Source organism: Eumetopias jubatus, unplaced genomic scaffold (assembly GCF_037043125.1).
Source record: "Eumetopias jubatus isolate StellerSeaLion01/CBP00866 unplaced genomic scaffold, mEumJub1_p1.0 scaffold_10, whole genome shotgun sequence".
Lineage (NCBI taxonomy): Eukaryota > Metazoa > Chordata > Mammalia > Carnivora > Otariidae > Eumetopias > Eumetopias jubatus.
The window spans coordinates 34,960,532-34,987,649 of NW_028274816.1; the positions used below are offsets into that span (position 1 = coordinate 34,960,532).

The 27,118-nt window shown below is 44.7% G+C and overlaps 1 protein-coding gene across 1 annotated transcript in view; it reads left to right on the forward strand.

Annotated features, from left to right (window-relative positions):
• The window catches only part of CDH13 (cadherin 13), a 1,007,564-nt gene that overhangs the window by 626,152 nt on the left and 354,294 nt on the right, over positions 1–27,118 (forward strand). The window contains exon 9 of the mRNA XM_088026921.1: positions 8,310–8,454. Within this exon, the coding sequence (XP_087883047.1) occupies positions 8,310–8,454 (145 nt within the window). The remainder of the gene's footprint in view (positions 1–8,309; positions 8,455–27,118) is intronic.

Below are 27,118 nucleotides of genomic sequence, written 5' to 3' on the forward strand. Positions count from 1 at the left end.
TTTGGTTAGATTTATTCCTAGGTATCTTATGGTTTTGGGTGCAATTGTAAATGGAATCGACTCCTTAATTTCCCTCTCTTCTGTCTTGTTGTTGGTGTATAGGAATGCCACTGATTTCTGTGCATTGACTTTATATCCTGCCACTTTACTGAATTCCTGTATGAGTTCTAGCAGTTTTGGGGTGGAGTCTTTTGGGTTTTCCACATAAAGTATCATATCGTCTGCAAAGAGTGAGAGTTTGACTTCCTCTTTGCCGATTTGGATGCCTTTGATTTCTTTTTGTTGTCTGATTGCTGTGGCTAGGACTTCTAATACTATGTTGAATAGCAGTGGTGATAGTGGACATCCCTGCCGCGTTCCTGACCTTTGGGGGAGAGCTCTTAGCTTTTCCCCTTTGAGGATGATATTCGCTGTAGGTTTTTCATAGATGGCTTTTATGATATTGAGGTATGTACCCTCTATCCCTATACTCTGAAGAGTTTTGATCAAGAAAGGATGCTGGACTTTGTCAAATGCTTTTTCTGCATCTATTGAGAGGATCATATGATTCTTGTTCTTTCTTTTGTTAATATATTGTGTCACGTTGATTGATTTGCGGATGTTGAACCAACCTTGCAGCCCAGGGATAAATCCCACTTGGTCATGGTGAATAATCCTTTTAATGTACTGTTGGATCCTATTGGCTAGGATTTTGGTGAGAATTTTTGCATCCATGTTCATCAAGGATGTTGGTCTGTAATTCTCCTTTTTGGCGGGGTCTTTGTCTGGTTTTGGGATCAAGATAATGGTGGCCTCATAAAATGAGTTTGGAAGTTTTCCTTCCATTTCTATTTTTTGGAACAGTTTCAGAAGAATAGGCATTAATTCTTCTTTAAAGGTGTGGTAGAATTCCCCTGGGAAGCCATCTGGCCCTGGGCTTTTGTTTGTTGGGAGATTCTTGATGACTCCTTCAATTTCCTTAGTGGTTATAGGTCTGTTCAGGTTTTCTATTTCTTCCTGGTTCAATTTTGGTAGTTGATACATCTCTAGGAATGCATCCATTTCTTCCACGTTATCTAATTTGCTGGCATCTAGTTGCTCATAATATTTTCTTATAATTGTTTGTATGTCTTTGGTGTTGGTTGTGATCTCTCCTCTCATTCATGATTTTGTTGATTTGGGTCATTTCTCTTTTCTTTTTGATCAGTCTGGCCAGGGGTTTATCAATCTTGTTAATTCTTTCAAAGAACCAGCTCCTAGTTTCGTTGATCTGTTCTACTGTTCTTTTGGTTTCTAGTTCATTGATTTCTGCTCTGATCTTTATTATTTATCTTCTCCTGCTGGGTGTAGGCTTCATTTGCTGTTTTTTCTCCAGCTCCTTTAGGTGTAGGGTTAGGTTGTGTATTTGAGACCTTTCTTGTTTCTTGAGAAAGGCTTGTATTGCTATATACGTTCCTCTCAGGACTGCCTTTGCTGTATCCCAAAGATTTTGAACAGTTGTCTTTTCATTTTCATTGGTTTCCATGAATTTTTTAAATTCTTCTTTAATTTCCTGGTTGACCCATTCATTCTTTAGTAGGATGCTCTTTAGCCTCCATGTCTTTGAGTTCTTTCCAACTTTCCTCTTGTGACTGACTTCTAGTTTCAAAGCATTGTGGTCTGAAAATATGCAGGGAATGATCCCAATCTTTTGGTACCGGTTGAGACCTGATTTGTGAACCAGGATGTGATCTATTCTGGAGAATGTTCCATGGGCACTAGAGAAGAATGTGTATTCCGTTGCTTTGGGATGGAATGTTCTGAATATGTCTGTGAAGTCCATTTGGCCCAGTGTGTCGTTTAAAGTCTTTATTTCCTTGTTGATCTTTTGCTTAGATGATCTGTCCATTTCAGTCAGGGGGTTGTTAAAGTCCCCCACTATTATTGTATTGTTGTCAAGTGTTTCTTTGCTTTTGTTATTAATTGCCTTATATAATTGGCTGCTCCCATGTTAGGGGCATAGATATTTACAATTGTTAGATCTTCTTGTTGGATAGACCCTTTAAGTAGGATAGAGTGTCCTTCCTCATCTCTTATTACAGTCTTTGTTTTAAAATCTAATTTGTCTGATAGAAGGATTGCCACCCCAGCTTTCTTTTGGTGTCCATTAGCATGGCAAATTGTTTTCCACCCCCGTTCAATGTGGGGGTGTCTTTGGGTCTAAAATGAGTCTCTTGCAGACAGCATATTGATGGGTCTTGTTTTTTAATCCAATCTGATAGCCTGTGTCTTTTGATCGGGGCATTTAGCCCATTTACATTCAGGGTAACTATTGAAAGATATGAATTTAGTGCCATTGTATTGCCTGTAAGGTGACTGTTACTGTATGTTGTCTGTGTTCCTTTCTGATCTTTGCTGCTTTTAGGCTCTCTCTTTGCTTAGAGGACCCCTTTCAGTATTTCTTGGAGGGCTGGTTTAGTGTTTGTAAATTCCTTTAGTTTTTGTTTGTCCTGGAAGGTTTTTATCTCTCCTTCAATTTTCAATGACAGCCTAGCTGGATATAGTATTCTTGGCTGCATATTTTTCTCGTTTAGTGCTCTGAAGATATCATGCCAGTCCTTTCTGGCCTGTCAGGTCTCTGTGGATAGGTCTGTTGCCAATCTAATGTTTCTACCATTATAGGTTACATATCTCTTTTCCCGAGCTGCTTTCAAGATTTTCTCTTTCTCTCTGAGACTCGTAAGTTTTACTATTAGATGTCAGGGTGTTGACCTATTTTTATTGATTTTGAGAGGGGTTCTCTGTGCCTCCTGGATTTTGATGCCTGTCTCTTTCCCCACATTAGAGAAGTTCTCTGCTATAACTTGCTCCAATATACCTTCTGCCCCCCTCTCTCTTTCTTCTTCTTCTGGGATCCCAATTATTCTAATGTTGTTTCGTCTTATCGTATCGCTTATCTCCTGAATTCTGCCCTCGTGATCCAGTAGTGTTTATCCCTCTTTTTCTCAGCTTCTTTATTTTCCATCATTTGGTCTTCTATATCGCTGATTCTCTCTTCTGCCTCATTTATCCTAGCAGTTAGTGCCCCCATTTTTTATTGCACTTCATTAATAGCCTTTTTGATTTTGACTTGGTTAGATTTTAGTTCTTTTATTTCTCCAGGAAGGGTTTCTCTAATAACTTCCATGCTTTTTTCAAGCCGAGCTAGGATCTTTAAAATCATGATTCTGAACTCTAGGTCCGACATCATACTAATGTCCGTATTGAGTAGGTCCCTGGCAGACAGTACTACCTCTTGTTCTTTTTGCTGAGGTGATTTTTTTCATCTTGTCATTTTGTCCAGAGGAGAATAGATGAATGAGAGAACAAAATGCTAACAGGGTAACAACGTCCCCAGCAAATATACTCTAAACAAATCAGAAAAGACCTGAAACCAGGGGAAAAGAAAGGGAAAGAAAGAAAAATGAAAGAGAGGAAAAAAAAGAAAAAAAAAAGAAAAAGATAAAAACAAACAAAAACAGAACAAAACCAAAAAAACAGAATATGATCAAATATGATCAGGTTGGTGCATAGATCAGTGCCACACACTAGATTTTGGGTGTATTTTAGTCTGTTAGAAGAAAGTGCCTCCTAAAATTTTAAAGAATGAAAGACTTATATATGTACAAAATAAGGGTTGATAAAATGAAGGGATGGAAGATGACTGTAAAGATGAAAATTATAAAAGATTTTATAAAAGGAATTGATAAGAAGTTGTTTGAGAAAAGAAAGAAGAAGATTTAAAAAAAAAAAAGAAAAAAAAGGGAGAGAATGTGATCAGGCAGGAGATTAGAACAAAGACATACACTAGTGATTTAGGGTATATTTTGATCTGTTAGAAGAAACTGTATCCCAAAATTTTAAAGAGAGAAAAACTTATATATATATACGCCAAAAATAAGAGTATCTACTATGAAGGGATAGAATATGACTCTAAAAATGAAAAATAAAAATGTTTTCTTTTCAAAAAGGGATTGATAAGATGTTGGTTGAAAAGGGAAAAAGAAAAATTCAAAAAAAAGTTAAAAAAATTAACTTTGAAAAGCTAAAGAATCATGGTAAAAAAGCCATGAATTCTATGTGCAGTATTCCCCTAGCGCTGGAGTTCTCCCGTTCTCCTTGATCAGTAAACTTGGTCTTGGCTTGCTGGCTGTTCCTGCTGATCTTCTGGGGGAGGGGCCTGTTGCCGTGGTTCCCAAATGTCTTTGCCGGAGGCGGAATTGCCCCGCCCTTGTCGGTCCAGGCTAAGCAAGCTGCTCGGGTTTGCTCTCAGGTGCTTTTGTTCCCTGCAAGCTCTCGGTACAGCTTTGGAGGACCAGGGTGAAAATGGTGGCCTCCCAATCTCCGCCTGGAGGAGCTGAGAACTCGGGGGCCCGCTCCTCAGTGCGCCCCCAGAGAAAAGCAGTCACTTCCGTGTCCCCGGTCTCCGGCCGCACTCCGTGCTCACCCGGCCTGTGACCGAGCGTTTCTGTCTCTGGCACCCGACCCCGTGTGGAGTCTCCAAACCCAGCAGATCCCTGCGGTGCGCTCCCGCGCTGCTCCTCCCGGGGGAGGAAGGGGAGTCTCCCCGGCTCTGCTGCTTGTTGGGTCCCTGCTGGAGGAGCAGTGGCCCGACTGGGCCGCGGATCACAGTTTATGGCCACCCCGAGCTGAGAGCCCGCGCCTCGGCTCCGTCTCTGCAGCCGGCTTCCCCGCTCCGATCCCTGGGAGCTCTGCCGCACTCAGGCACCCCCGGTCTTTCTGTGACCCCGAGGGTCCTGAGACCACACTGTCCCGGGAGGATTCCACCCCCCGCTTAGCCACTGCAGCGACATCCCTCCGCGGAGCCGACTTCTCAAAGTCCCGATTTTGTGCTCCGCGGCTCTAGCACTTGCCAGAAGCGGCCGACGGAGGCCCCTCCCCCGCCGTCTATCCTCCCGAATATCGCCTCGGATTCACTTCTCCGCATGTCCTACCTTCCAGTAAGTGGTCGCTTCTCTGTTCAGAGAGTTGTTGCTATTCTTTTCTTCGATCTCCTGTTGGGTTCGTAGGTGTTCAGAATGGTTTGATCCCTATTCAGCTGAATTCCTGAGACCAGACGAAATCCAGGTCTCCTACTCCTCTGCCATCTTGCTCTGCCCCCCTATCATTATTAATTTAAATAGCCACATGGGACTCATGGTTTCCATACTGGACAGTGTAGTTTTAACACATGAACCTCTTCTATCCCTGCATGTCTCCATGATCTCCAACTGAAATTATTTTATTCCTATGTTCTATATTGGTTATTATCCATCTCCTCATGCTTGAATGTCTTGGATTGGATATGTGACACTCAGGGTAGGGACTTACATGTAGTAAATTCTCAGGAAATTTTTTGTTACACAGACTTTAAAATTAGTAAATGCCCCTTAGGAACACTTTGCTTTTTTTGTGTTAAGATTTTATTTTTAAATAATCTCTACACCCAGTTTGGGGCTTGAACTTATAGCCCCAAGATCAAGGGTCACATGCTCTGCCAATTGAGCCAGCCAGGTGCCCCATGAGCACTTTGCTATTTTTTAAATGCTATTTCAAAGGTCTTAGCTTCTGATGATATTGCTTTCCACTAAAAATCCAGGAATCAAACTCAGGGTAGTATTATAACATAAACTGCTATCAGGTTGTATTCTTACAAAGTTGGTTTTATGACATTCAGCTCAACGTTTTGCATTCATCCTAATCAGTTATATCTCCTTAGTTTCTGTTTGTTTTTCCATCATGTTGAAATGGACCTGGAGTCTGCCCCTCTCACTTCCCACGGTTTGCACATTCGGGAATTCTAGGGATTTTGTTCCTCTACCCTGCTTGTGGCTTCTGATACTGCCCAAGATTTGCACAATGTGGAAGTGTTGGAGAAGGTCATCGAGAGGTCATGACCCAGGTCGTGACCCCCGGTTGACCCGAAAGCTGAACTCAGGCAATCAGAGCGGCTTCTCACCCCTCCCCTGTCCTTGGATATAAGGTCCGCCCAGCATTCCCACAGTGGGAGCCATTGTCAAGGACGCAGCCTTGAGACAGCAATGTGTGGGGGCAAGTGGATGGTATACTTGACTGAGCCCTGCCAAGGCCTCTACATAAACTGGTAAGATTCTGGAGGGCAGGTGCAGAGACCTCCTCGTCTTGCAGCTGCCTCAGACAAGGCTCGTGAGTAATCTCCCTCGCTTGTGAACACCGCCACCCGCCCATCGGGAGCGGTTTGCCTCCTCCCCGCTCTGCCTGCCCTGCATATGTGGGGCCGGTGTGCAAACCCACAGGAAGCTTAGGTTTCAGATCCAAGATATTTGTTGTTTTTAGACACCGGCTCTTTGGTTGAGTTAAAGTCAAGTCTTTGGCTATTTTGGGAGGATGGAAGGTCAGACCATCATTATGACACAAAATTGCCCCAAAATTTTGTTTGCTTTCCTTTGTTTAGCAGAATTCTCATAGCATTTTAAAAAACAGCAGAAAAAGTATAGCAGTTCACTCTCTCTGAGTTCTCCTTTGTGCGCTGATCTTAAAAGGCTCTGCTTTTTTTTTCTCCTGGTGAAAGGATGAGGTAATGTGAAGAAGAAAAACGAAAAAGAGATTCTTCTAGCCAGGCATACCTGGTTTCATTTTTGCTTACTGCCTTCAAATTCTGTGCACCTGCACACATTACACACGCACGAGTCACATGCAATTTTTTGTGTTTACACACAATATTCTAAGTGGATCAACAAGGTGGATTAATGATTTTATCTAATGGCTATATTCTATGACATTGTAACAAACATTTGGCCAACCAGCCCCCACCCCCGTCCCTGGGCGTTTAGCGGATGCCAGTGGTGAGTCGTTATTCTAATAATGAAATAACAGTCAGTGAATGTTTTCATAGATGTAGTGCAACCTGACTCAAATAGACTAAACAGTGGTATCCAAATGGAATAAAGTGTATGAGTCCTTCATAGCTTTTGTGGGATTTTCCCATGCTACTTTCCAAAAGGATGATACCAGTTTGCGGTACCACCAGGTGGGGTGCGACCATGCTGATTTGTAATGAGAGTGTTTCTCTGTCACTTTCCTAATCTGGGCTTGTTTTGACAATAGAGCTGATCACAGCGGTAGCGACCGTAGGAGCAGCTAATATTCTGGAGACATAGCATGGGAGAGCAGGAGAGCTAGTGCTTTAAGAACATTGTTCATAGTGGCTAAAGTTATGAACTCTGGAGGCTCACCTCATGAGGTCAAATCCAGATTCTACCACTTAACCTCTAATTTACGTTCATTCCTTCCTTGCAAATGATTTGTGGGGTTACCGACTGAAGACCAAGTGAGTTTACACAGTAGAGCGCCTAGTAAGCCATGGATAATGTTGATTATTATTCCTAATAATGGGTGTTTTTTATTAACCTCATTTTACAGGTGAGAAAACTGAGAGAGGAGGTAAATGGCTCAAGGCCACTTAGCTCCTGAAAAGAGGGGCTGGGATTCCAACTGCAGGGGCCCATTCCCCAAGAGCTACGGTTTCAGGGATGATGCAGGGACCAGAACTCAAAGCGGAGGAGAAGTGTTACTGTAGCTGCCGAGTTAGTCCGAGGCAGAATCAGGCACAGAAAAGGACAGCATAAGGCCGCGGTGTCTCATTGGAAATGCCATGATGTAATTCCTTGTCTCCAAGACAAACAATATATCTGGGGTGTTGTTTATATATATATATATATATTATTTTCTTCATCCTTGAGATCTGAAGGTAGCTCTGTATGTAGGTGTCACATGGGATTGTGAAATCCTGCCTTGATTACATGGGCCTGGTGGGCAGCAATCCCAGGGCCACACTTCAGACCCCCGCAAACGCCTTCCTTGTCTCAGGAGGGCTCTCTATAAATTCTTACTGACCTGAATTTCTCCTAAACATTACCATAAACACTTTCGGTTATTTCTTAAGGTACTTTGTTCGTAACTGCTTAGTCAATTATTTTTATTAGCATAACATTCCTTTTAAGCATAATGATGTTAGAAAAAAACAGAAACAATGTAAGCACATTTTCTTAGCTATGGCTGATTGCGAGTGTTTTCTCTTTTTTGGACTTTGCAGTTTGATGAATTAATTGTGAATTTCCCAAGGGGGACCTAACATGAACTGAAATTTGTCATTTATTCTATAATGTTTAGTTTCTTTTCTGGTTCCAGTGACTATCCTTTGAGACCGAAGTTTGAATATTGCCAAGGGCTCATAAAATTGCTGATATAACCTACTTTCTCCAGAGAACCTGACTTCAATTTTCATAATGAATTAATGCCTTCTTTCTCCCCCAATTTCTTTGCTCCCATAGCTGTTTGTGGAGACCACTGATGTCAATGGCAAAACCCTCGAGGGGCCAGTTCCTCTGGAAGTCATTGTGATTGACCAGAATGACAACAGACCCATCTTTCGAGAAGGCCCCTACATTGGCCATGTCATGGAAGGATCGCCAACAGGTATGTTAAATTGGTTTACATCAGCATAATGGCTTGGAAAGTGGCATCCTGTGATCTTTGGGGATTCTAGAGGCTTTTGTTGCTGCTCCAACTTGTTGGTATGCATCAACACTGACGTGTTATCTCCCTGGGTAGAAGCAAGGGCTACAGATCTGCAACCCAGAACAGGACTGGAGTGTTGCAGGCTATGGAAGTCTCTCGCCTCATCTCTGAAAGCCATCTTTCAAGGATGACCGACATCTAAGTCTCTCATGTGTGGCCGATGGTAGACATTGTATAAATACGTAACTCACCGTTGTGAGGGCCCAAGGTTGAGCTTTGTGGTATGACAGGGCTTTGAAGAAAATTAAGGTCCCCCCACCAAACTCCTCACTTCTTCCTTTCATCATTGTCTTTTAATAAGAACCATTTTGGAAAAAACCAGGTAGGACTTAATTTTTCCCTTTCCTTACACGAGGTGCATGGAGAAACCTTTTGTCTTCAGTCAAAGGGCCAAAGGCAAGACATTTTATTTCTCTCTGGAAACACATGCACCTACTGTGATGTTACTACAGAGCTCCTCTTATCTTTTTTCCACACTTAACCTTTCTAGGGAAGGTTGTAAAATTTAGAGCTCCCTTTTTTGGTGCAAAAGACACCAATAAAAGCATTCTGTGACTGGCAGCAGAAGTCACAGCTGAGTATGATGCTTGAGCAAGTGAAGAGCAAAGTCGAAAAATCCCTATTATGAGACTGGACTTTGATTTTAAGCTTTAAAATCCATCTGGGTGAGGAAGCACCGTAGGGAGAGTCTCACTGTTGCTGCGGCTAGATTATGCCCAAATAAGTCATTCAGCTGGCCAGACGCGAGATGGAAGCCCGAGCACTGCTTTGACTGGTTCATTTTCGCCCTTTGCTGAATTGATGGGATATATCAATAACATGTAGATATATGAGGCTCTGCAAGCATTGTCATGGTAACCTGCCTAGACGACCCCATGAGTAATTGTATTCAAGGTGCCCACACCTCCTTCCAGCTTCAAGGAGCTGGGTCTCCCTGTACTTCATCAGCTCCCCAGGGGCAGGAGGTGAGCTCTCCTCTCCCCGATTTGAAAGCATTCTGTAAAAAGGGGTGGGGATTGCCTGTGGGTGCTAGGGGGCCTTTGGGGGAGCCCAGGAGGTGGAAGAGTAGCAACCGGTCTAGAAAGATGGGGAGCAGCAGGTGAAGGTGGGTCCGATCACTTTCAGCCAAGCCTTTCCCGTGGCACCTCTCCACACCCCGTAGGCTGCTTTTGAAGGAAGGAGGGCTTCTGGTGAGACAGACCCTGGAATTGGGGTTTGATGGTCACAGATACCTTCTTAAACAAGCTGATGTGCGGGACGAGTCAAGGGAACTGATGGGGAAAGCTATTAAAGAGACTGCAGTTTGAGCAGAACAGGAAAATGATTCCCAGTTTCCATCTGTGGTGCTGGGGCCCTGTCTGTGAGTGACTGGAATTTGAGCTGGGCCAGGAAAGTGTTCTAAATGTAAATGACAATGCTTACGTCGGAGGTGGCTGTGAGCGTGTATGTGTCTTTGTGTATTATGTGTGTATATGATTAGACGATGTCCAATTTTCCTCCCACTGTGCCCTTCCTTAAAGTTCCAGAAAGAATTTCAAATTTTATTGCTTTATATACATGTCACATTTTCAAAGAAAAATGGAATCTTTTATGTACGCTGAATTTCTTAAAGCACAAAGTAATTCAGTTAGGGTGGACGGATCTCTAGCAAAACACGAACCACCTCCAACTCCTATTTATGATTGGTACTATCCTATAAAAATACCTAAAGATGCGGATAGTTGTGTGGCTTCTTGCAGCTCTGCAGAATTTGGCCTGAATCATTGTTTTGTTTTTCGGCCTCCTCTGGGTTTGGTTTTAAAGCAGGAACTGAAAGAGATTCAGTCAGATCTGGGGTCAAGAGTGTGGAAATGTTGCAGAAAACTTTTAGAGGAAACACCACCTAGATCGCTCAGCGCCCTCATTCTAAGGGATCTCATGCATGATGGCCCCGGAAGCCTCGATGAGGGCGGTGGGAATCTGGAGCAGGGGCTGGGATCCCTTTCCAATCCCCCTCCCCGACCTAAACCACTTACAGGTTAGAACAAGGAACCCTGACCAGCTGTAGAAATAACGCCCTGCTCCTTTGTCGTTGGTGGAATCTTCTGTGTCGGAGACGCTATAGCGGATCCATTTTACAGAAGGGGATGCTAAGCCTGGAAAGAGTTCCGTGACTTTGCCCCGCTCACATAAAGAATAGATGAGGGGCAGTGTTCAGGCAGGGTTCATGTGCTCTTTCAAGGGCCCCACAACCTTCATGGTGAAAACAGCCATCAAACTACGGCAGCATGGGGTTGCGTGCTTACCGTGTGCCAAGACCTTTATGACCTAGTGTCCTTGCCTCCACTCCATCATTCCCTCCCCAGAGGGGTGGATACACTCTCCCCATCATACGTAGGAGAAAAGTGAACCTCAAAGAGATGCGGACACTTGGCCTAAGTCCCACAGCTGGTGGCTGAGTCGGAATCTGTGTCTGCATCTCTGGCTCGAGGCACAGGCGGGCTCCCATGTGTGGGTTGACGTTGGCCACCTTCCCTCCCGTTCTTCACCATGGACTCTTTTCAGTCCCAGCCAGATGCCAAGCATTTGCTCTATCAGCAGAACTGATGTAGCTCCTGACGGAAAGTAAACCACTCTTCTGACCAAACATCCAGCTCGTCGAATCACTTGGTATAACATGTGCTGTTGCTCAGTCTCTGAGGTGGAACAGTGTTACGTGTGGGCCTTGTTGTCACTCATGTTGCTTTCTTCTGAGTTCAAGTCATCAGGGCCAGTGTCGTGGGGTGTGACCTGCACGGCCTCACAGGGCCCCACGTTCCAAAGGGCCCCACGTTTGGTATTAGGCTCTGCCGTCACCACCTAAAAATTATTAATAAGTAATGAACAAGGGTCCCCCTGCGTTTTCCTTTTGCACTGAGGTCTCCCCCCACTTAAGAAGCTGGTCCTGAGCACCGCACTGTGGTCCAGGGCTGGCTTGATGCTCCATTCAGCTCCTTACCCAGGTGAGACCTTGGGCAGCTTACTGAACCTTCTAGAAACCTCAGTCACCTTGTCTGTAAATGGGGTGGGTGCATAATAGCACCTGCCCTAGAGAACCGTATGCAAGCATTAAATGAGACACTGCTTCTCTCAGCACTTACAATAGAACAAAGGTTCAAGAGATGCTAGCGCATTGTTAATGCCCCCTATTATTCTTATTATTCCTGCAGCGTACCGTTTAGGGGAGGTGAGGGAAAGAGTCAGGCTGTTTGTGCGAAGGAACATTCATCTCCCAACAAACCGAGCATCATTTTCATGTTCCAGTGTACCTGGATATGCCATCAGCACCAATCCGTCATGGAGGAAGGTCACCCATATTTATCTGTGTGTGCAGACAGGAGACCATTTCCAGCCGCTCAGCACTAAAACTGCAGGGTGTTATTTGGGGGAATCAGTGCTGGATGAGGGAAGATCAACAGAAAATGATGGTCTTTAAACTTTGCAAATTATGAGTTATTCCTTTCATGGAGTCACAAGGCATTGATTTATGGGACCCAAGCCCCAGCCCTGGCTGCTCTGTGGGGCCAGCCAGAGCTCAGTGTGAGCCTGGTGTTTTCTGAATGCCCAAGGCATGCCTGGACCTCATAAGTGGGGACAGAGGGCTGGGGCCCTTGAAGTTCCTGGAGGGCACACATGCCCGAGCCCCAGAGTGCCTACTAGGACCAACTTCCCCGGTGTCTTGCCACTTGCCCCTGGTCTCAGCCCACAGCTGGCGGCTGAGTCGGAATCTGTGTCTGGGCACTGTTGAGAAGGGCCAACCACAAGACCCAGAGATGAGGTCTGAGGGCACGTGGTTTACCTGGGAGGCGCAGGATACCAGATGAGGAGTGCTCCAGGTAAGGGAGGCCAGCTACCAGGGTGGGCAGTTGTGAGCTTGATCCCTTGGGGGGTGGGGGCCCCCTAGGAAATGACATGAACACACACACATTAGAGTTACCCCAGCCCAGGCGAGCTGGAATTTGCATCCCCACACACCCACCAGATAGTGGCCACCAACTATCCCCAGAGGGACTTTAATTCCCAGGCACCCTTGGCCACTTGCGGACTGCGCCAGGAGGGGCAGCCTTCCAACAGGATACAGGAGCGGCCTGTTGGCCTGGCCTCGGCTGTGCTCTGCCCTCCGTGCTTTTGAGCAGCCCGAATGTGAGCAGGGGCAGCTTGGAGGAAGGCACCCCCCACCTGGATGCGTGGAGCGGCTCTGAGAGATGCCAGGGGAGGGAGGTGATGGGAGGAATTATCTTAGTCCCTAAAAAGCATGACCAAGAAGGACAAATGTGATGTTGACCTTTCTCATTATTTTATTTTTTTAAATTTTTTTAAAGATTGTATTTATTTATTTGAGAGAGAGAGAGAGAGTAGGGGGAGAGGGATAAGCAGACTCCACACTGAGCACGGAGCCTGATGCTGGGCTCGATCTCACGACCCTGAGATCATGACCTGAGCCGAAACCAAGAGTCGGATGCTTAACTGACTGAGCCACCCAGGCGCCCCGACCTTTCTCTTTAAATAGGAGTCAGGACCTGGAGGTGCACGTTCTGACTCCTAGGAGAGATGACACTTCTCCTTGAGCAGGTGGAGAAAAGTAGAGATTAACAGCTAAATCCTCTTCTGACTTCTGAGAACACAGGTGCCCTTGCCCTCTCTGACTTCCTCTCTTGCTCCCTCTATTTTTTTTCCATCCGGTACCATTACTGAGCACCTACTCTGGGCCAGCACTCTTCTGAGCTCTGAGGGGGCAGCCGTGGACCTGTCTGATGCTGCTCATTCCCTCCTGGTTTGCGGAGCCAAGCAGGGAGACTGGCAACAAGTAAGAATTGAAATGTGGGGAGCGCTGTGATGCAACCACACAGGACACCTATCCCAGAGGGGTGCTGACCAGCCTCCCTGAAGAGGTGCTGTCAGAAGAGTAGGGGCTTTATCTTTTGTTTTTCCTCTGGGATCTATCTGAATTTCTGTTATTCAAGACATAGTACTTTCATTTTTTTAAAAAATCCTACGACGACAGACATGAGGAAAAATACCCGATCAATTGGCCTTTGGGACAAGAGGCTGTCTTGAGAGCTCAGCTTTGCCTGGTACTCGCTGCTTTCCAAAATCAACACAATGGTTTTCTATGTGACAGTTGATACCTGAGCCCTAGCTCAGGACAAACCCTCCAGTTGTTGCTATGACCTGGTCGTAAAGCCCCTCCTGGCCCCCTGTTCACTTATCATGGTAACTGCAATGTGGCTCCTCTGTCCACCAAACTGTCCAGTTCTCTTTCGCAGGTACTTTTGGACATCCACATAGTAGGGTCTTGACCATCCCAGCCAATCCTCCGGGCTCTGGAATGTTGGGCACATGACTATTTGGACTTTTTGCTTGTTTTCTTAAGGAGATGATGCATTTCTTTTAAAAATGAAGGAATTCAGCTTTTGTTCAGCTTTTTTAAGTAAAAAAAAAAAAAAAAAATCCAATCACCCGCAAATCTCACCATCCAGAGAAAACCACAGTCACCATCTTGGTGCGTAGAGTTCCAGGGCTCTGTCCGGGCATGTTCACACCCAGAGACGCGCTACACAATTTGATAGAAACGGAGCCGTACATTCCTTTCTGTAACTCGCTTTCTTCACTCTGCAGGGTTGCATGGACGTTTTTGTAAACCAAGAAATGTCAAGCTACATCATTGTTTTAAGCAGCTAGTGCCTGGATCTGCCATCATCTAGTTAGCCATCCTGTATTAATTTAAGTTTTTTCACTTTTCCATACTTATAATCAGCTCTACGGGAGAGAACACGTCTCTTCCCACGCGTGTGACAACCTTTAGGATAAATCCATCCATGTGGGATTGACAGGATAGAGGATGTGCTTATTATATTTTTGGTGTATGTTGGGGTGGTGCTTCTGATCAAAGATCCTATCTGCATCTTGGCCGAGCTCATGCTTGAGGATACAACAATAACCTTTCCCTTCACATTTGAACATGCTGGTGGACATTTTTGTTTATTTGTTTTTCTGGATTATACCCAACGTGTCTGAGCTTTTGTGGTCATTCCACAAACTCTGTCGGTAGGTCATGAACGGCCTTGCTCTGGAACCTTCCCCGGATTCTGTGATCAAGAAGAGGACTATCATTGTGGGTCCTGTTCTTCTCCTGGGGTCGTTGTTGGAGTCTTAGCCGAGGGAAGGTGCCGAGGAACGGATGTCATTAATGTGCCATAGTGACATTCAGATTGCATTAGGCAGCACTTGAATTATGGTACAGATCACTCCAGTGCAGTTGGCCATAAAACAAAATTTATAAGTTATACAATCCAATCAGAGACCTCTTCCCAAAGGGAGAATTCCAGAAATAAAGTGTATCAAAAGTGTTGAGTTATCTGAACCTTGCTAGCTATTCAAGAAACAGAATCTCTGCCAAGTTGCTCCTAACCCTGCCTGGGACTCCAGGTGATGCCTTACAGGGGCTCCAAACCAAGCCAATCAACAACCTTGTCACAGCCACTAATTTTCCCTCCTTTCTACCCCGGTCCCTCTCTGATGGACACCACTGCACATTTTAGACCAACTGATGCAGGTCCACTGGAGACTTTGAGATACTATAAGACTTTGTGAGACACGGGAGAAAGCCTGGACCCCTTTATCCTGTTAAAAGGATACCCAACCACTAAAACTATGTGTCTCATCTTTAATGTGGGCAACTTTGAAAACCACTGTTTTCATTTTTATTCCTAGCCCTCTCTCCACCTAAATTCCTGTATGAGTCCATGGGGTTGGAGACCAGTTCCAGAGGCAGGATGACACATCCTTTCTTGAATCACTCTTCTCTCTAAGAGGAAATCTTTGTTCCTGGCCAGACTTGTGTGTCTGCCAGTCCTCCAGCCTCCTACTCCTTCATGTCAGATCTTCGCATTCTAGGCACTGAGGATAACCTGGTGAACTGAAGAGATATGGCTCCCATGGTCACAGAGATTACTTTCTCCTAAAAATAAACACTTGGCAGCCATGCGTACCCCACTAATTTGTTGAATATACTTCAGAGTTGAGCTGGGAGTCATCCCTCCACCACTCTACATTGGGGAAAAAGAGGGATTTATGACATCAAATATTGAAAAATAAAATAAATTAGCTTAATTAAAATGAAATCATACTTTGATGTGGAGGGAGGGAAAAGAAGCATCAATAGCTTCAGAAACTTAGTGATCATTCCATAACCTTTTGAAAGGATAAATCTGATGGGAGTTCTTAGCCAAAATGGAAATCGGATCATAGTTGAGCAACTGCAAAATAAAAATGAGAAAGTCCTTGAGTTGTTACGGTGCAGAGCATGGTAGATACCCAAGCCTTGAAATCCATCCCTCATACCGAAGGATCCACTCTGAATAGCCTAGGAACTTTTCATGCTGTGGATGAGGAAAGCCCAGTAGCACATCCATGAGGGCATTAAAGAATTATAATTTCAGAGAAATTCTTACTTCAAATCAATTCTTGCTGACCATTTCGTTCAGCTAAACCATTCAACAAATATTTATTGGGCAGCTTCTCTGAATCAGAGAATGCTCTCAGTGATAGAGATATGGCAGCGGCCAAGACTATTTAGGACTCAACTCTTAAGACATTTGTATTTTACCGGAAACAGAACAAAAATTAACAACGAAACAAAAGATAATTTAAACAATTTGGATAACGTAAGACAAGGTGACGTGACATAACGAAGGAGAGGTCCAGAAGGACCTCTCTAAGGAGGTTACATTTAAGCTGAAACTACTGAGAATAAAAGAGCCTACCATTGTAAAGGTATCGAGCCAGCATGTTCCAGGCAGAGGGATCAGAAAGTGCAAAGGTCTGAGGCAGGCAGGACAGATGGAGGGACACAGAAGAGGCCAATGTGGTGGGAGAATGTCAGCAAGAAGAAGAGTGGCAGATGAGTTCAAGGAGATAGGGAAGCATAAGATCAGAACAGAAGTCACCAACCTTGGGCCATGGGCCAAAGCTGTCCCACTGCCTGTTTTGTGTTTTTTTAAAGAAAATCAATAAAGTTTTATTGAAACACAGCCATGCCCATTCATTTAAGCCTTGATTATGGCTCTTTTCATGAGCTGCTGTTAGACCTGTCTAGTTGGAACACAGATCATATGTCCCACAAAGCCAAATATATACATAACCTAAATACAGATATATTTTTAAAAAACGAAATGTATATTTAAAATATTTTTAAATCTTTTAAAAATAAATATATATGTATATATTTTACTTTGCCCTTTACAGAAAAGTTTTGCAGAACCCTGGATTAGAACTCCATAAGTTTGATTATATTTTAAAGTCAGTAGGAAGCCCTTGGGTGGTTTAAGGAGGACAGTGGTAAACTCTGATTTTGCTGTTCAAAGAGGATGTGAGCTCTTCTGTGCTGAACGGGGCTTGGGCAACGGGGCTACTTCAGCACCCCAGGCTCAACAGCACGGTGGCCTGGACAGGGTGGGAACAGTGGAGGTGGCAAGGAGATGCCAGGTAAGATTTTGTACTGAACCCATAATGGATGGGGGAATACTGAATGTTGACACATCGTCTGGTACTGGATTACTGTAGCCAGTGCCATCCATATGGAATTAGGGTAATACTGTAAACCGTAATAGGTTTATAAATTTTCCTCAAGGACAAACTAGATTTTACCTTCAGTTTTCTTTCTAAGGCATAAGCCGCAGACCAGGGGACCAGATTATCTTCTCTTCGTTCCTGATTTTCCGCATCTCGGAGAGTTCCAAACACACAGCAGCCCCTCGGTGTATTTCATGCAAGAACAAGTGGGCCCGAATGGTAGAAAGTATGAATCACTCGAAGCTTCCCTTTTCGTTTGATTTTTAAATAAATGTTGTCTTTATTGGCAATTCATTCATGACTTTGACAAATATCTCTGGAGTGCCTGTTAGGTATGAGAAAAAGCTGCTTCTTGGGAAGGACGAGGTTGGGTCAGGGTGTTGCATAAAACAGACCCAGGCCACCCTGACTCCATAGGGTCTGCAGACTTGAGGAAAGCCGAAGACAAATTCAGCCCGCTGCACAGGGCAAAGGCAGGCCCCTGGTAGCCCCTCACTAGGAGCTACGGGGGACGATGGTGCCCACCCCGAGTGAAGAAACAAGTGGTAGTAACCAGTATAGTTTTCCTAGTACTGGGTATTGGTCTAGGTTCTATATCTGTCTCTCAGTGAAATCCTTACAATTCTTTCTACGATGGACGAAACAGAAGCTCAGGGAGGTTAGGTGACTTCCCCAAAGTCACCTACAGCCAGTGGGTGACGAAGCAGGGATTCACATTCAGACTAACTCCTGTGCCCTTTCATTTCCTTTCCATCTATCACACCCACTGTCCTTTAACCACTTCATCCAGGAAAATGTTAAGATCAGTTCAGATCTGCCGTCCTGAGTCTGGAGCACGTTTTCTTATATGCGTATATGAGCGTGTGTATGTATATATTTGTGTGTGTGTGTGTTCACGTGTGTGTAGAGTGTGTGTGTAGATGAAGGATAGAGAGGGAAGAGGGAAAGGCATTTTATTATAGCTTAGCTGGTCAGGTAACTCGGTGCAGCCCTTGTGACTGGCGGTGGCCTTCTCAAACAGAGCCAGCTCCTCCCCCTAGTGGTAGTTTGGGAGAGGCTCAAGGAGGACTCTTCTCGAAGATTCATAAGGCATGCCAGACCATCAATCAAGACAGTCTACAAATGTCAGTTAGAAAAGATTTATAATCAGCAGAGAGCTTGAAAAACCAGCTTTTTTACTGCAGCCCTGTTGCGCTAAGAATACCATCCCTTCGAAGGGCAGAGTACAGAGTGCTGTCTCCATCTATTTATACAAATACTTTTGAATCCCTTCCCCTTAATATATGTACGGTATACTAAAAGAAGTCCTGAGTAATTTATGTACAGAACCACCTCCCTTCATAAGTAAATGGAAGAGATTCAATATTCTAAGCTCACTGGGAAGAGGGCATAATAAATCCCTTTCAAGTATATGTTTTATAAAATATAGGTCACGAATTGAGTTTTCCAGTATCAAAGAAAAAATTTTAATAGACTTACAGCTTTCTTGCTGTAATTATGGCTGCATTTTTTTTTTCCAGGCCAAGCATGGTACCCAAAGCTATTTTATTATTCAGAATACTGGCTCATTTCAAAGATTTTTCAAGTTTGGTTTGGGGGATTTTCAATGTTTTCTCGCTCTGATTTTCTACGTCTGTTCAGGGTGCCAAAGTTTTTATCTGCTATGTTTGTGGCTAGAAGGGGCTGCTAAACCCTCCTGGTGGGGAGGACAGGGCGGGGCTCGGGTTTCTGTGGTCGGCCTCTGCGTCTTTAGGAAAGACCTCATTTCAGAATGACGGAGGGCCTGTTCCCTGGGCCATCATAACCAGACTCACTGGGCTGCTGGCCGTCCATCCCTCTGCTTCGCTTCTTGCTCCTGCAACCTGACCCCCTCCCTCTCTGCTGAGGAGGTTCTGTACTCACTGGCTCGCACCAAAGTCCTAAGCCAGGGTTAGAGGCAAGAGCTCGAACAGTAACTTACACATAGGAAATTAAGTTAGCCAGGTCCTTCCTGTGTGTGACACATCACCCAAGAATGGCTGCTTAGATTTCCACTGGTTTAGGAAAGTGTGTTTAAAAGTTTTAACTTGAAATGTTGACCCATGCACTTAAAACAGACAATCCAAGAGACCTATGCCATTGCTGTCAAAGAAACATGTCATGTGGATTCAGACACCACAGAGTGGTTCACCTGCAGATGGTTTGCCCGCCCCCCCCCCCACCCCGGACACTTTTAGTCACCACACTGGGGGAGGGGAGGGTGCACCTGGCATCTAGTGGGTAGAGGCCAGGGATGCTGCGAAACATAACACACAGGACAGCCCCCACAATGAGGGATTATGTGGCTCAAGATGGCAATAGTGCCAAGATTAAGAAAACCTGCCCTAGAAGGAGAAAATGATGAGTTTTGGTTACAGAGTTCTCATCTGGGGTCTGGAGGATGGTAGGCATTGTTTAGTGCCTCTTTGTGGTGAGCCCCAGGATGGGCGATGGCCAGAGCCTGCTCCTCTCAGGAAGGTCCCGTCGCAGGTAGCTGCAGTTAACAGTGAGCATGGCTTGGGGTGGGGGGGGGGGGTGCGTGGAACCTGGGCCTGGCGCTACCAAGGGCTTCCTGTGCATTTTCCCACTGACTCTCTTTGTATGATCTTACAAAGCAGATACGTGATCATCTCACGTTGCCAGTGAGGACGCCAAAGCCTAGAGAGGTTAGGAGACAATTTTTCCAGGACAACAGAGGCCTCTCCCTCAGTATCTGTCCCGCTCTCCATGAGTTAGAGCCCCCAGTGTATGACAACAGCAGTGCGTCGATAGGAAAACTACACTGCCCGGGCTCCCCCCGCCCCCAGCTAGGCGTGGCTGTGTGATGAAGTACTGACCCCTGAGCTCTAAGCACAGTGTTTTGTGAGCTCCCAGAAGGAGGTGGGAGCCACGGGGGCTGGGAAGAGTGCCCTTTTGTCTTAGCTGGAATGAAGCAGTGGGGGCTAGACCTCAGGCAGCCCCTGTGTTTTGTAAGGTGGCTTTGAGGCTGGAAACCATGATGAAAGACAAAGACCGGATTCTGTTGCCCGTGGAATGTTATACTAGTCCTCTCCAGAATTATTTCACATGAGACTGTAATGAACTTATGTCCTCTTTAGCTCACTGTTATACGTGGGCTTCGCTGTATTCGTCACCAAATCTAATAACCGCTGACATATCCAGTGTCACTCAACCGGTAAGAATTACAGCCCCCAGACAATTTGACTCCGAGTCACGTTTTTTAACTGCTATGCTATGCTGCCCAAGACATTCGAACCCACTTACTCCTCTCTGTGTACTTCATGCCACCAATTTTTGCATGGTAATTAGAAAATTGAGTCTTTACTGGAACAAAAATAGTCTTTGTCTCCTCTATTATCTTAGAGTTCTTTCTAGAAAGCATTCTGAGGCCTTTGTCATTAGGCATCCCTTATTAGATTAAAAACCTACTCAGTGCCCCATCATGGAAGCTTCCTTAGCATAGTGGTTTTGGTTTTCTCTTATCACAGTAATTTCATATCATAGTCAGCCCTGATTATCTGAAAATACTCCAACAATGCACGTCATCGGGTGACTGCCATTTACATCAATGTGCTGGCCTCACGTCCACATCCCATCGACTTAGGGAGGGCAAGGACACAAGGAATGTAAAGAGGGCTCTAGGAGGTTTTCAGAGAATATTAATATTTTTGCTTGCCAGTGAGTCAACTGGAAATGCATCGTGAGGATGTGCCTGTCAGTTCTTCCGGGAGATCAATATGTTCTAACAAGAGTGCAGCACAGGGGCTGGGACCATTCACTCCTATGTCCAAAAGATCTGGTTTTCTGTTACATTTCCACTGCTAATTGAGAGCCCTTGAACATGTTGTCTTACCTCTCTGAGCTTTGGGTAACTCCTCTGCAAAATGGGGATAATGGTAGTGCCCGCAAAGGGTAGCTTTTCAATGAGAAAATAGATATCAAGCCTTGAGCACCTTCCTAACAAGATAAATACTATATGTGCCATAAATATTAGCCACTATCAACCACTTTTTTTCCCAATGGTAGGGCATGGTGCCATTACCTAGCACCTTACGGGGGAAGGAAGAACTCTGCCAACCAGTGAAGCCGAATTCCAATCCTGGCTCTTTGCCTTATCAGCTGTGTGAATTTGAGTGTCTGGTTCCCTATTTTGCATTGGTGAGCATCCGTGATGGCAGCCTTTTGCATGAGTTTGAATTAGGCAAATTTGAAATGATGCAGTGTGGAAATATTTTTAAAATCTCATTTGTGTAATGAAATTTAGGACCATTTCCATCATCCCCAAGGGAAGCCCTGTATTTATTAGAAGTCATTTCCCATCTCCTCCCCCAAATCCCCCAACTCCCCAGCCCTAGGAGACCACAGATCTACTTTTTTTTTTGCCTCTGTACATTTGCCTGTTCTGGACATTTCCTGGAAATGGGTTCACACAATCCGTGGTACGTTGTGACTGGTTTCTTTCACACAGCATTGTGTTGACAAGGTGCATCTGTGTTGTATGGAGCATGTATCAGTACTTCATTCCTTTTTATTGCCAAAGACAGAGTTCAGTTTTTAAATAAATCTGCTTTTGCCACAGTTGGTGCTGCTTTAGCTTGTAGAGATGAATACATACCATTCTGTATCAAGATTACTCTTGAATTTTGCACATTTTCGATTGTTTGCGGTATCCAAGAATGTGTCCCTTCCATAAAGCATACCTGAGCTCTACTCATCCTGAAGTTTTTTAATAAGAATTAAATTAGATAATATATGTAAGTTCTTGGCAGCAAGACCCAACATATGGCAACCCCTCAAGAAATGGTCCCTCCCTGTTTTGCGTGGGTTTATAGCGCATCTCTTTGTCATCTGCTTTTATGTTTGTCACCCTCAGGGATCCCCATCAATAAAGATTCCAGCTGATTAAGTGAAAGAATTACTCAGAAGTGTTTTCTAAGGAGTTTGTTCACCATATATCCCAAAAATGGTTTTTTGGGAAAAAAATCCAATTTGCACTAACATGTCAAATTTCTGGAAACCTGTCCATGGTTGGTTCAAGTTAGATACTCGTTCATAGATTTCCACCAGTACCTGTATATTTGTAAAGTAACCTGAGACCTTTACTTTTGTCGGTCCGAGTCTACCTCTATTATGGCAGGTGTCATTATTGGGTGTATGGGCTTCAGTGAAAGACAGCTTTTGGAAAACAACCATCCTATGGTCTGACTTATTTCAGCAAGGTTTGTAAGTGAAAGACATTCATTCATCCTCTCTCCTCTACCCTTGCCCTTGGCCATGAGGTGCCACATCAGACAGACATCTCTGCTCCTTGAACAAGCTATCGCAACTTGCCTTATAGGTGACGGACATCAGCATGGATGCTTCCAGATCTGTCTTCCTCTTTCATCCTCCCGGGAATGCTGACTATCATCATATCCATATTTCAGATGAGGAAGCGTGGACTCAGAGGGGTTGACACAGATTCTCAGAGGAGATACTTTGAGTCTGGGTCTGTCTGACCTCAAATGCCATCCTCCTCCAAGGAGACTGCACGTCCTCTGTCTTGGTGTGGGCTAATTGCTTCTCAGTATTCTTGCTTATCCCCCACAGAAAGACTTCTTTACCCTTATTCAGTGGTTTCTGACATAAGCATTCAGTGCTGTTTCCTAGCCAAGGCTTTGCATCTAAATAGGAAATGTTTATTTTATTGCTTATGGGAGATACAACAGGCAAGCAGTAAAAACAGCCGGGTGGCTTCCCCTGAGAGTTTGCAGCCTGGGAAGCTCCTCTAGGTCATGCCTGTCCATGGGGATGATTCCTTACAGCATGAGACAGTCCAGCTGTGCCTGGTCCTAATTACACCTTAAAGGGTAAGGTCAAGTTATATTGCAGAAGGGCAAACACCACCTGGAAGAAAAATTTCTGAATGGGAAAAACTGGAACAGGGGATCTCGAGATTAAATTTATCTCTTAATGTATCATTGAGGAATGCTTTCTGCTGCAGGTAACAAAATAGCAATTAATGTGGCTTAAACATCTCAGGTTGGTTTTTCCCGTATTTCCAGAAGCTGAGAGGTGGGTGGGTGGGCTGCTTCCTTCACTTCACTGATCCGACAGTCAGCATCTCTGTGAGTCTTTGGCCTTTCTCTTGTGGCTGTGAGACTTGTCACAGCTCCAAACTCACAGCTATATCTAAAGGAAGAAGAGAGAGGGAGCAGGAGATATGTCTGTGCTTTTCATGAAGGATGCAAAGTCTTTACCACAGGCCTTCGGCAGTCTTTTATTAACAACCCCCAGAGCAGAACTGTATTGTATGATTACCCCTAGCTGCAAGAGAAACCATGTGTAACCCGGTATTTACATATGTGTGTGTGCACATGTATACATGTGTGTACACGTGCACGTGTGCATGATGGGCTGGGGAGGAGGGGATTGAGAATAGATCTGGATTAACTGTGACTGGCCCCCATATAATACCCAAAGTTTAAGAGATTCACCCAACTTCTACAAAGTTAAAATGCAGGAGCAACCAGCATTTTCTATGATTTTACTATGAGCTTGAGAATTAGTTGGGGGGCATCACTGGAAGGAGTTCTTGGCTAAATAAAAGAAGGAATCAATCAAACTGGTTTCTTTACTGCTCAACTTCTCAGAGACTTTAAGATGCTGATGGTCTTGTCCATCTCCAAGATGATGCAGCACTGGAGAATCTGTCCCGGGCAGGTGGTTCTGTGAGCCTGGCATGCAGGGTATGGGAGTCAGCAGTCAGGCTGGAGGAGGAGGAGTGCCTTTTTTCTCTGCTTTTCTGTTCTAATCAGGTGTTCAATTGATTGGCTAGGCCCCACCACTTTGGGGAGGGCAATCTGTTCTCCTCCGTCTATTGATTCAAACAGTAATCTCACCCAGAAACCCCCTCACAGACGCACCCAGAACAATGTGTGACCAAACGTCTGGGCACCTCGTGGCCCAGGCAAGTTGACACGTAAAATTAACCATTGCCATGTTGGAGGCAGAATCTTGACCTTGACCCCATGACCTCCACCCCCTGGTCTTACCCCTGCGGTTATGTTGCCTTAACACAGCAAGAGATTTTGCCAATGTAAATAAAGTTATTAATCAGCTGACCTTCAAAGAGGGAGAGTCTCCTGGATTCTCCAGGTGGATCCAGTTGACCCCCTGAGCCCATAAAAGCAGAAGAACAAGGCAGGAGAGGAAGAAGATGCAGTAGAAGAGGGAAGTTTGAGAGAGCAGGCGGAGCCTGGTGCAGACAGTTCCAAAGCCCAAGAAGGACTCAAGCTGTTGTTGGCTTGAGGATGGGGTTGGGCCACATGGAAAACATGAGAAGGAAATTCCTTCTGCTGACACCCTGAAGAAGCTTGGAAAGGATTTTCCCCAGAGCCTATGGTAAGGAGTGTAGCCCTGCCTGCACCTTGATTTCAGCAGCATGAGACCCACATGAGCCCCGCCGTGCCCGTACTTCTGACCCACAGACACCGTGAAGCCGCTACTTTGTTACAGCAGAAGTAGAAAAGGCACACAGTATCTACATCCCACTCCCTTCTGCGTCGCGTCTGCCGCTGATGAGCGAAGTGGCTTCTCCCAAGAATGAAAACCGAAATAGCCAAACCGAGGACCGAACTCAAGAGAAACACACAAACTCACAAACTGTCTTAACAACTGTCGAAAGTTCAATTTCAAATGAATTACTAACAACGTTTTCAAGTATTCCCGGCATCAACATCGCTCTTCAGGGAAAACCGCATCACAAACAACTTTCAGGACGTGTTTAGCCACACATGCGAATGAAGCTTCTGTAATTATTAATTCCTTGGATAGTCACATGATGCCACTAATTACAGAGAACCGTCCTTCGCACAGGCCATGCCGACGGCGTTGAGAGGCTCTACGGACAAGTCCCCAGGCCCACTCAGCTTTCAGAAGTAATACTGCCGCCAGTCACCTCACTTTCCCAGAGCAGGTGTCTTTCTCAAGCTGCTGCAATTTGATGAGGACATGACACAGAAAACAGCCTCATCCCCGCAATCGGGATAAGCTGCTATGTAAATGCTGTTCAGCGAAACCGTCCATGACCAACGTCGCGGCAGTCCCTGGTCTCAGCTTTGTGCAGCTTTTCAACGTCTTTCTGGACGCTCTCCTGCGAGACACATGTGGCATGTGTGTGTGTTGGAAGGAACCTCTGCTGATCGGCCCCTTGGCATCCTTGTTTAGGAACACAACCTCTCCCGGCCTATCTCCCCTTCCAGAATCCCAAGGATGTCTGATTCGTGGAACGGACACAGCGACAGCGTGACTCTGCTGGGCGTGCCCAGTGCACAGACGTGATCAAGAAGACAGACACGTGCCCCTTCAACCCAGCACATTTTATGCCAACACTTAGCATACATTCGGCCACCAGCATGCTTAGTCCCTTAGTCATTTGTTTTTCTTTTGTTTTTTTTAATATATGACAGCTTTATCACAACATAACTAACGGTATAATTACAACTCTCCCGTTTAGAGTGTGCAGTTCCATGTTTTGTGGTACACCCGTGGTTGTGCAGCCAGCACCAATATCAATTTTAGAATATTTTTATCATCCCCAGAAGAAACCCTGTATTCATTAGCCATTGTTTCTCATTTTTCTCCAAATCCTCCCAGCCCTCGACAACCACCGATCTACTTTCTGTCCTGTGGATCTGCCTATTTGGGACATTTCCTATAAATGGAATCATATACCATGTGGCTTTTTATGGCGTCTTTCCCTTAGCATAATGCTTTTGAGGTTATGCTGCGTTGTAGGTATTCATGCTATGTTCCTTCTTGTTCCCAAATATGCCATTATATGGATTATTATTTTATTTGCATTTTTACATTACTATTTTACTATATCTTATTTGTCTATACATAAGTTGGTGGACATTGGGGGATATTACTAGTTAGTAATTGTCTAAGTTTAATGTACAACACTGTGTAGGTTTAAGATGTGCACTGTGCTGATTCGACGCAATATGATTAACACTGTAGCGTTAGCCAATACCTCTATCTCATCACATAACTATCCTTTCTTTTTTGTGGTGAGAACAATTAAGATCTAGTCTCTCAGCAACTTTGAAGTATGTAAGATGGTGCTGTTGACTACAATCACTATGCTGTGCATTAGATCTCTAGAACTTACCTTCTAACTGCAAGTTTGTACCCTTTGACCAATACCTCCCTCACCACCCCCACCCCCAGCCCCTGGTAACCACCATTCTACTCTCTGTCTTTATGAATTCAGCATTTTTAGATTCTATATATAAGAATGTTGATCATGTACCCTGCAGGTTTGCTGAAAGTCCTCCTTTAGCATAGATGCTATTAAACTTATTTTATAGGATCAGTGACTAATGTCCTAGCTCATTTCTAATGGTGTAGCTGCCCGAGTCCAATGCTCACAGTCTGTTTCCTATGCTTTCATAATTCTACAAGTGTTTGTATATAGATAAGATAGATATTAAACTGACACATTATCTGTTAATGCAGTATTGCCCCGAATCCCCATTCTCTTTAGGTTTACCTTTCCTACACGTTACCTAACGAGGGAAATAATATGACTGCTTGTCAAAAGTCACAACTTAGGATAAGTCTTTCACTCCGAACCATCTTCTGTCTCTGAGTCATCATTGGATTTTTCACCATTCATTCTAGCTGTGGTTTTTTTCCTTAAACATTTGAAAATTGACTCATTTCCTAAAGGCAGTGTATCTCCCCTGCAAGAATGCCTGCTTCCATCGTTCTTGATGCTAACATATGGCACTTGGGCCAGACCTGTAGAGTGACCCGAGACTCCCTTCTAGTCTTGACACCAACATCCCTCTCCTTTTGCCAGACAGACATGTCCAGGTCTCCCGATCCTAACAGAGAGAACCCACCTTCCCACTGTACTTTCCTCACAAGCTCAAATATACTCTTTTCTCCTCCCTGTCACAGAAGT